The 10,787-nt window shown below is 32.1% G+C and overlaps 1 protein-coding gene and 1 long non-coding RNA gene across 2 annotated transcripts; both read left to right on the forward strand.

Annotated features, from left to right (window-relative positions):
- The first annotated feature begins 925 nt into the window (after positions 1–925).
- Positions 926–3,648, forward strand: LOC125478084. The gene is made up of 4 exons (XR_007258898.1): positions 926–1,292; positions 1,585–1,646; positions 3,207–3,280; positions 3,488–3,648. It is a non-coding gene; the product is annotated as an uncharacterized LOC125478084 (long non-coding RNA).
- A 2,580-nt stretch (positions 3,649–6,228) lies between these two features.
- On the forward strand, positions 6,229–9,195 carry LOC125468205 ((-)-germacrene D synthase-like). Its single transcript, XM_048585854.1, has 7 exons — positions 6,229–6,346; positions 6,436–6,721; positions 6,835–7,213; positions 7,345–7,563; positions 7,787–7,925; positions 8,084–8,329; positions 8,718–9,195. Exons 1-7 carry the CDS (start codon positions 6,230–6,232, stop codon positions 9,009–9,011), a joined length of 1,680 nt encoding a protein of 559 aa, XP_048441811.1. The 5' UTR covers position 6,229; the 3' UTR covers positions 9,012–9,195.
- The last annotated feature ends 1,592 nt before the right edge of the window (positions 9,196–10,787 follow it).

Genomic DNA, 10,787 nt, shown 5'->3' on the forward strand with positions numbered 1-10,787 from the left:
GTACCTCACAATAGGTTAGCAATAATGTAGTTCAATCAGCTATTCATTAAATATTATTTTATCTATTTTTAAACACGTTCAAAACATCTTAAGAGGCGTGTAATGTCATTTATAAAAAAAATATTTCACACGCGGATAAGAATGTGATTAAGTTAGTTGTCAAATGATTTTTTTTTTTTTTTTGACAAATGATACTATCTACACTAAAGAGGAGGGGTGAGTTTAGCCTCACAATGGTCTAACAATAATGTTATTCAATCAGTTGTTTATTAAATATTATTTTCTCTATTCTTAATGTAAATTCTATAGAGACCGATTGTGTTATGTGAATTCAGCCGCTTTAATTTGTTTATGAGGGTTTTTTTTTTAGCATGATGTAAGATTATTCATTTACTTTAAATATTTGACTTTCTTTTTATCAATTTACGCATGTCCTCAGATGTATGGTCACCTAATATTAAAATGTGGACAACACATTGAATGTCACAAGAGCATGCTGGCCATTGGGCTCAACACGTTGACAACATGACTATGATACCATAAAAGAAGTTGATATTTCACTATGAAATTAATTATTAATAATATGAGAAGTAGCCGAACATTTTAAAACAAATATATGGTCCTTTAATATTAATCTGCGCAATAAGTAATGAATGGAACTGAAATAGGAAAGCCCAACAACCAAAGGTTGATTAGGCCATTAACTCTAGACTCCACATGATTGGTTTGCATGTTGTTGTATATTATCTATATACTAAAACCTGGTGGAAAAGTACTGTTCACGAGCAGTGTAATGGCTTAAATGCCCCTTGGTGTCTTCTTTGTTTCATGTTGTCTTACATGCTTGGTACAGTGAACTGCTTGAAATGCCCCTCATGTTAGTCTTTGCAGTTTGTTTTTTTCCATTTTGTACACAGTTGGTCTCCACTATTCATCATGTGAGAGAGGCGACTGTTCACCAGCAGTGAACTCCCTAAGCTGCCTTCCCATTCCTTCCTTGCCGGGTCTTTTTTCCCTCTCTGCTGCAAGAAAATGACCTCCTTTCCCAAATCTCCTTCAGTTTCCAAAATCTCCTTTAACTTCCTTTTCTCAACCTTTGGTTTCCGATCTTCTCATCTTTCTCATTTTTCTCAGCCAAATCATCTGTGCAAATTTCTTGTGTTTAAAACCTTTGGAAAAATAAATAGTTATTGCATCTTACGTTTAAAATCCCTGGGTCAGTACTGATTTTGTTGGTTTTTCGATTTTATCAGGGTGGATTTGTTACCTCCAAGGTTCACCTTTGTTTGGTGGTGAGTTTTTTTAACCTTTATAGTATTGCTGTTTTAATTTTTTTTTTTTTTGTATGAATTTTTTGTGGGATTTCTTGTATTAATTTTTTGTATGATTTTTTTTTTATTCTAATTCTAGGTATTTTCTTTATATCGTTAGATCCGATGTCTGGGTGTATGATTTGTTTGTGTTTTTCGTTTCAGAACACGTTGCTCTATGTTTTTTGGAATTTAGTTTTTGTAATTTTGGGTGTTTTGTTTATATCCATATCTGTCGTTTGGTTGTAAGATTTGCTTCTTTTTTTTGTTTCAGGGCACTTTGCTCTTCGTCTTTTGGGGCTTCTATGTGCAGCTTCGAAGTCGTTTATGGTCAAGGTAAATAATTTCAGTTTTTTCCTTTTAGCATTTTCTGCAACAAATTTTATTTATTTATTTTTTAATATTGTGAAGTTGTGTTTTCTATAGTGTGAAAGTCGAATATGTGGGAATTATATATATATATATATATATATATATATATCTTTCTTTTTTTAGATTTTGGTGTCTTTTAGGGTTTTATTCTGTAGCTTACAAGCCATTTTTGGGTCAGGTATATACTTTATCTCTTTGCTGTTACATTTATTTTTTATTTGGGTTTTTTGATTGTTTGTGGTTTAATTTTCCCCTGAAAATTTAAAAAGAGAGGAATGGTCATGATTAATTTTTGGGTTTTGCCTTGGATGTTTCCGTTTTTGCTTAGATGAACAATTATTTTTTTATTTTATTTTTGTGTTTTAATTAAAAGGCCAAAATTTTGTCAAGAATAGATATGGATGGACATGATTACTTTTTCAGTTTACTTTGCCTGTTTCGGTTTTTAGTGTGGGTGAACAAATTATTATTATTGTTTTTCGGTTAAAAGCCCAAAGATTAGTGAGAAATGCATATGCCTAGAAGAGTAGTCGGTGCGGTATCTTCGTCAGTGTGGTAGAAGGTGTGCTAGGTTCATTTCATAGCTTGGGGACCATAGCTTTACATGTTATTCAAAAAGGTCAAAAAGGGGGATGATTTGAACAGTATAAATACACGAAAAAGGAGATCATTTTTAATTTAGAAGGTTTTGTTTGTGTGTTTGGATCCTAGGTGTAACTAGATAACGCGGTTCTCTTTTCGTTTTGAGGAAATAGTGGTTTTTTAGGGTTCTGTGTGCAGTGGCCTTTAGAGTTTAGTGGTGCTTGCATTCAATCTGTTTTCAAAAATATTGTTTTGTGAAGTGATGAGGCAATCGGATTTCTGGGGTTGATGAAATTGTTTGGTGTGATGCTCTTTCTTTGTTTGCATTAATTGAGTTTATAATGTATTTTAGAACCTGAATTATAGATTTGTTTTCCGTATTGAATCTCAAATTATCAGTGTATAGATACAAAAAATGATTTCAGTATGTATTTTTTTGAGTTTATAATGGTATAATAATTTGTATAAAAAAATACGAATGACAAATTGTGACAAAATTATGTTTGGCAAGATAAAATTTCTATGTCAAATGGTGAAGTATCACAACTTGGTTTCCAGTTTTAATGTTCTTTTTATGTGATGTCTTTGCTTTCATAAATTGATACTTTATTGTTGATACAACTGATTTGGTTTTGCAAACCATAATTTTTAAGCAACAAAATTGAGCTGGAAATTAAATTGAGGTATGAATGCTTCCACTTATTCAGGTTATTCAATTGATATTTTCCTTTACTAGATTTTATTTTTTAATGTTGTTTGATAAAACTAATTTGGTTTTGTAGATTAAGATTTTTAAGCAAGAAAATCAAGTTGGAAATTCAATTGAAATTGTAATGAATCTGCAAATTTGTCAAGTATATCTTACATTTGTGGTTCCATTTTCACTTCACCCATAACTACTGAATTTTGTCTCTTGACTGGATGGATTTTTATAATTTCCAGGATCTACAGTTGCAATGCCTTTGATGGATAAAACAGAGAGGACCCAGCTACTCTTATAGAGCTTCTTTAGCATTGTAAGTTAAAATTGCATATCATTTTTTTGCTTCATGGAATTCATTATGTTTAATAGCATACCAATTATGTGATACCAATTGTTATCTTGGCAGTTTCTAACCATTTGTAAAGTACGGATAAATGTTTAGAAGTTTGAATTATACATATGAAAGTTTCATCTATTATACTCTTTTACTAATTTTTGTTCCACAATCAATAATTCACAGGTAATGTTATTCAGAGTGGTTCAAAGAATTTCAAGAGCTTCATTCATCCAATTTATGCTCTTCATGTAAAAATTCTTTCAATAAGTTCAAACGTCTTTCAGTGTTGATAACATTAACATTCTGTAACAATTTATTATAAGCTTTGAAATATTTTTTCATACGATTTCTAATCCTGCAGCAACGCGCATGCAATATTTCTAGTAATTTTCCTATAAGCTTAACGGCCCATTTGCAATAATTAGATATCTTAATTTGGTGTTAATAATGATTCCTGTTTTATGAGTCGACGTTGACCTACTCAAGTTTGTTTTTGCGAATCTGTTAGGAATTACAACATTGAAATTAAGAAACCCCCTCCCCCTCCACCCAACCAACACCCACAAACACACCTAGACATCCTATATATACACACACTATGAGATAGCAAATTTTGAATTTCTTATGATTTATTTTAATCAATATATTGGTGATGTTATTGTTTTAATGCAGAAACTAAAGAATTATTTCCTTCATAGATGTAACCGAGATAGTGTACACATGTTTGGTGGAATGGCAATCATCATGCAATAATAATGGACTAGTAATTCTATATATATTTGATAACGGCCCATTTGCAATAAATAGATATCTTAATTTAGTTTAGATCAATAAATAATTTTATATTTTTGTTTACGTGTTATTTTATTCTTTGGAATACGTCAATAAATTTAATTATTTCTTCAACTAAGGCCAATAAAACCAACTTTCCTCTCCAATTAAGGTCACTACCCTTTTGAGTATTTCTCTTTTATTGACACTTGTGAAGAGCACAAATGTTGATTGATTCAATTCTAGTGCTAAAAGTATTTTGTGACATAAACAAATCACCCTTTGAATAATTATTATATAAAGTTAATGGCGGCATAAAACTTCTGTTGTCATTAAGGGTAAGATAATCTCCATATTGTCATGGCAAAGATGATGCTATTCTTCAAAATTTGGTCATACAGAATCGAGGTAGAGCAATCTCCAGGCAAGAACTAGATACACGCATGCATGAAGCTAGAACATATAAAGTCAACAAGCTTAATGAATAGTGTTTTTGGTGTCAAAAGCTTCACCAAAAATAATTAGACAAAAATGCCCCTCTAACAAAAAACTTCAAAAGCAACCCAAAATAATGCATCAAATGTGGTGGAGATATTTTCGTCATTTTAACCGTGTTTTTTATAATTATTTTTTTTCTATTTTTTTTAATTAATACCTCACAATAAATTAGCAATAATGTGATTTAATCAGCTGTTCATTAAATATTATTTTCACTATTTTTAAATACGTCAAAATATCTTAAGAAACGTGTAAAGTCGGTTATAAAAAAGACCTTTTGCAGGCGGATAATAATGTGATTAAATTAGTTGTCGAATTAATGATTGTTTTTTTTTCTTCAACAAACGATATTATCTACACTAAGGGGGAGGGGGTGAACTAGCTTTACAATGGGCTAACAATAATATGACTCAATCAGCTGTTTATTAAATATTATTTTTCTATTCTTAATGTAAATTTTATAGAAACTGATTTTATTATGTGAATTCAACTGCTTTAATTGGTTTATGAAGGATTTCTTCTAGCATGATCTAAGGTTATTCATTTACTTCAAATATTTGACTTTCCTTTTGTCAATTTACGTATATAAATATATTTAAAATGTGTAAGTCACGTGTAGCACGCCGTCATTCAAAAAATACATGAGCGTGCCTGAATGCTAGTACAACTAAAAGTTAGAGAAAAATGCCACGTCTATTGGTGTTAAAATTTCATTATTTTCGTACTTTGTTAATATAAGGGGTTTTTGAACTTTAATCATTGAAGAAAATTAAAAATCTAATAAAAACTTGGTGTTAGATTAGATATTGATTTTAGTCCTCTAATGTGTACTTAATTCAAATTTGTATTATATTTTTGTTTTAATATTTAATAGATATCTTATTTAATGTCATTACATTAAAATTAAAATTATTTATTATTATACACATTTTAATTCATTATATTTATTTTACTTTCTCTAATTGGTGCACCTAAATGTCATATCATAATATATTTTACTAAATTAGTATACCGAAATGTCTGTACTTAAATATATTATAGTGAATTAGTGACACATAAGAAAATATGCAAAAACATAAGTGTATCGAAAAATTCTGTACCTAAATATAAGATACTAAACCAGTGTACTGAAATGTCGATTCCTAAATATATTATAATAAACTAGTGTACCAAAATGTACGTACCTAAACATATTATGCTAACCTAGTGTACTGAAATGTTCATATACCTAAATATATTGTAATGAATTAGTGTCACATAAGAAAATATGCAAAAGAATGTGTACCGAAAAATCTTTACAAAAATATTTTCTTATATAAGATACTTACCATAATGAGAATTAAAATTTATAATATTTTCATAAAATTTAATTTATGAACACCATAAAATTTTAAATAAAAAAGAGAGATATTTAATATGCTGGCATTAAATAGAGTTTGGGGACTAAAATCAATTTTTAATCTTGTATAAGACATTTTTCTAAACTTCATCTTATTTAAGCACTAAAATCTAGTCTTCTATTAATATAATTAAGATAAATTACAAGTAGCAACTTCAAGTTTGGGCGTAGCATGGGTGGGCGCCAGACTGGTGCCCAACCAGTATAAATAGCAAATAACCACACCCTCCAACTCCCATCAGCCCTTGAAAAATAAAATGTCTGCACCTCAAGGACATCAAACCCCAAAAACGACAACTAATGATGTTAATCGACGTTCAGCAAATTTCTCTCCCACCATTTGGGGCGATTATTTCTTATCATATGCTTCTATTGTGCGAAATTCATTTAGACTAATAGTTTGTCATTATATATTTATTATTTTTTTCATTCTTTCTAATGCCGTTTCAATTTGTCTGTTCAGGAAACAAATATAGAAGAAGAGCAACGTATTCAAGAACTGAAGGAAAGAGTGAAGAGGATGATAATGTCTCCAATACCTAGTAAACCTTTGAAAAAATTGGAATTGATTGATGCCATTCAGCGTTTAGGCGTCTCCCGCCATTTTGAAAATGAGATTGATCAAGTTTTGCTGCAAATTCACAACTCTTATCACTGTTATCACCAAGGAAGTGATGATGATGAGGATCTTCATGCTGCTGCTCTCTATTTTCGATTGTTTAGACAACAAGGTTATAATATTTCATGTGGTAAGTTCCCCCTCTCGGTGCTCATGGATTGTTCTATAGCTATATATGGATTAAATTTTTTTCCTCTAATTAAGCACGTAATGCAAGCATTAATTTTTTTTTTTTTGAAGCAGATATGTTCAACAAGTTCAAGGACGTCAATGATGCGAAATTTAAGGGATCACTCACGAATGATATTGTCGGACTACTAAGCTTGTACGAAGCTACGCATCTGAGGGTACACGGAGAAGATATACTAGAAGAGGCATTAAGCTTCACCACCACTCATCTCGAGTCAGCAGCTCATCGTTTAAGCCCCGGGCCACTTTTGCAACAAGTAAAGCATGCATTGTACCAGCCATTCTGGAAGGGCAACCCAAGGCTAGAAGCAAGGCGTTACTTGTCCATCGACTGCGAAAAGAATTCACATAATGAGACTCTCCTGACTTTTGCAAAGTTGGATTTCAACCTCTTGCAGAAAGTCCATCAGAAGGAACTAAGTGAAATTACAAGGTTATTATACATATATGTGTGTGTGTGTGTGTGTGTGTGTGTGTGTATTACTGGCAATTAATACCATCAACTTCATGCAAAACTAGTTAACTAATGCATTAATCAAATTGTACTTAAATTAATTAATGCAGATGGTGGAAGGAGTTGGACTTTGTAAACAAGTTACCGTTTGCAAGGGACAGAGTAGTTGAGAGCTACCTTTGGGCTTTAGGGTGCTACTACGAACCTGAATACTCGTTTGCTAGGATGACATTTGGCAAAGTAACTGCTGTGTTAGTTGTTATTGATGATATTTATGACGTGTACGGCACATTTGAAGAACTAGAGCTGTTTACTGAAGCTGTTGAAAGGTTTGAAAATAAACTAATAATAATCGTTTAATTTGTTCATCTCACAATTTACAGCAGTTTATTAGCTAGATTTTTTTTTCTTTCTTTCATTGAACGTCGACAGTACGCGATTCTAACAGAAGCAAGACGTCTAAAAATTCGAACTTCAGCTAGTACTTTTGGATAAGAGCGTTCTTGGATTGTTTAACTCGCTTATTTTAAATGTTTCGTCGTCGATCATCAGGTGGGACGTCTCTGCCATGGTTCATTTGCCAGAGTACATGAAAGTCTGTTATCAAGCATTGTTGGATCTCTACGCTGAAATTGAGGAAAAGCTTGGAAACGAGGGAAACTCATATCGCATCAACTATGCGAGAGAAGCAGTAAGTCTCACAGACAAATGTCTTTTCCATCATACTAATTACTGTTATGTAGTAATTTGTATCATATTTCATTTTCGATCGTCATGAGTAATTAATTATAGAAAAAAGATCAATTGAAGCTTTATTACGTATATGTACATCGCTTGGTCGTCTCTCAGATGAAAATCCAAGTTAAATCTTACTTCAAGGAAGCAAAATGGTTCTACGATAACTACACACCAACCATGGATGAATATTTGTCAGACGCACTTAATACATCCTACTTCTTGCTAGCAACCATAGCCTTTGTTGGAATGGGAAGTGTTGTTACAAAAGACTCCTTGGATTGGGTGTTTAGTGACCCTAAGATTGTAAAGGCAACATCATTAATTGGTAGACTCGTGGATGATATAAAGTCTCACAAGGTATGTATTTAATTATATAAATTCATTACTACGTAGTATTACCATTCTTTTCCTTGAGAAAATTAGAGTATCGATCCTTGAACAAAAAATTTCTGAGTATTGGTCTATGAACTTGTCATTGTGTGGAATAATGATTCTTTTGGGTTACTCTGTTAGAACTTCCATCCTCGAAAAGATCAATACTCCACACTGTGGCAAGTTCAAGGATCAATATTCAAAGATTTTTAGTTTAGTGGCGAAAACTCCAATTCGACTAAAGTTCAGAATCAATTAATTCTCTAATTTTCTCTTTTTTCTTTGCATATATAGTTTTTTATTGATTCTTTATTAGCTAGATTTGTTCTACTACTACTACTATAACCTCGATTTTTTTTTTTTCATTTTGAAGTTTGAGCAGAAGAGAGGGCATGTTGCCTCATCAGTGGAATGCTACATGAAGGAACATGATGCCACAGAGGAACAAGCAATAATCGAACTAAGCAAGCAAGTGAATAATGCATGGAAGGACGTAAACGAAACGTGTCACCGCCCTACCATTTTCCCTATGCAGCTAATACTACGAATTGTCAATCTTGCACGAGTGATTGAAGTTTTATACAAGCATGACGATGGCTTTACTCATGCTGGAATCTTTCTCAAGGATATTGTGGTTTCACTCTTTGTCGAACCCGTGCCTCTTTAGGCCTTCAATTTGGACTAGTTGTTCTCTTTACTAAATTCAACAATAAGGCATCGCCATTGGCCAACAAAATACGAATGAGCCAGTCTTTGTACTGGTATTTCGTTGAAACCATGTTTTAATATATTTGTTTGAATTGTTTGTTTTCTCTTTGATACTACAAATGAAATAAATTTAATTTCCGTTCTGTGAGAATTTATATACTCGTCATTGAATTCTGTAGAATGTTGTAGTGTAATTCCCAAAGTGTTGGAGTAGGAGTTGAAGAAGGGAATTGTTATGAAATTGAGTAAATTATGAATTACATTGGATCTCCTAAGTCCTAATTAGGTAGTCTTTAGAAGGAAAAACGATATTTTGGTTTCAAGGTTTTTGTGGATTTAGAATTATTTGTTCAATTAGGATATCATTATTTTGTGTTTCAAGTTAATTAGTCTTGTATCTTCTTGTATTATAAATATGACAAAGAAGGATATACATCAAGGGAAATCGAACTAATTAAATCCAATTGTTAGAATCCATTAGCAAACTTAGAGTCCACTAGTACAACGTGGCAATGCTTAGTGGTGATACTCACTAATCATATGTAGACACGTAAAAGAATAATGAATAATTGAATCCCATATTTAAGATGGACCATATTTAAAAAGTAATACCAACCGTATTACGCCTATTACAAATATAACTTATGCAAGGATCCTTAGACCTCCTTGTGGCTTTTTTTTTTTTTGGTAAATCTGTGGCCTTTGTGTTGACCACCAACACAATTGGATAAGATCTTTCAATTTGTAATTCGCCTAAAAGAATTTGGCTGCCCAACCTTTGCTAGGTTTCTTTATGCAAGAAAAGAAAGATTGATGCTACCTATCTACCTTCCTCTCTTGCCCTTCTATACTTATCTTCTTTACTATTTTTTGACACATGAACTTCACTTATACATCAAACTAGGAAATGAATTATCAAGGTACACACATTTTTTTCCCATAAATACCTTAATTAGAAATATATAATTAAAAGTTAGAGAGAAATGGTAGCAACTTTTTCATTTCAACCTTCACACTTTTCTTCATATACCACGTGTACTTGTACTAAAATACCATTATTTTTCTTCCTTTGTTAATATAATTAAGGGTAAATTACACTTAACACGCTCAAGTTTGGATGTAGCATGGGTGGGTACTAGACTGGGAAGTGGACAGGAGAAATTTTGAGGCGGTGGATACTAACCAATAGGACTGCCGCATTAACTATTGTTGCCGAGCTAACAATAGCTATTGGCTAATATTGAAAAGGAGATGGCGGAATGGGAAGAGTTCACGGAGATATTAATAAGAGCAGTTCCACCCCTAATACAAATGTGCCAGCACCCATTGCATTTATTCAGTCAGTGAACAGTGATAGACCCCAATGAACAGTAATAGGCCAAGGGCATCTCCACCCCTAAAAAAATGAGCTGGCACAAATTCTAAAAATGCGCTAGCACCCAGCCCATTTAAAATATTTTAATTTTTTTATAAAAGAATAAATAAATAAAATAGTTTAATTTTTGGATAAGATTTTTAACCAATTTCGTCACGCCACATGTTATTATCCGAACGTACTATTTTGTGAATAGATTTCCGCTAAGATTTGCAACCAATCCCGACGTGCCACGTGTCACTATCTATTTACAATAATTTAGCCAAGATTATGATATAAGATTTTCAACCAATCTTATTACGCCACATGTCATTATCCGAATATACTATTTTGTGAATAGATTTCCGATAAGATTTTCAA

This window comes from the organism of the source record quoted next, unplaced genomic scaffold (genome assembly GCF_019419815.1).
Source record: "Pyrus x bretschneideri cultivar Hongxiangsu unplaced genomic scaffold, Pyrus_bretschneideri_v1 Contig23, whole genome shotgun sequence".
NCBI classification, from domain to species: Eukaryota; Viridiplantae; Streptophyta; class Magnoliopsida; order Rosales; family Rosaceae; genus Pyrus; species Pyrus x bretschneideri.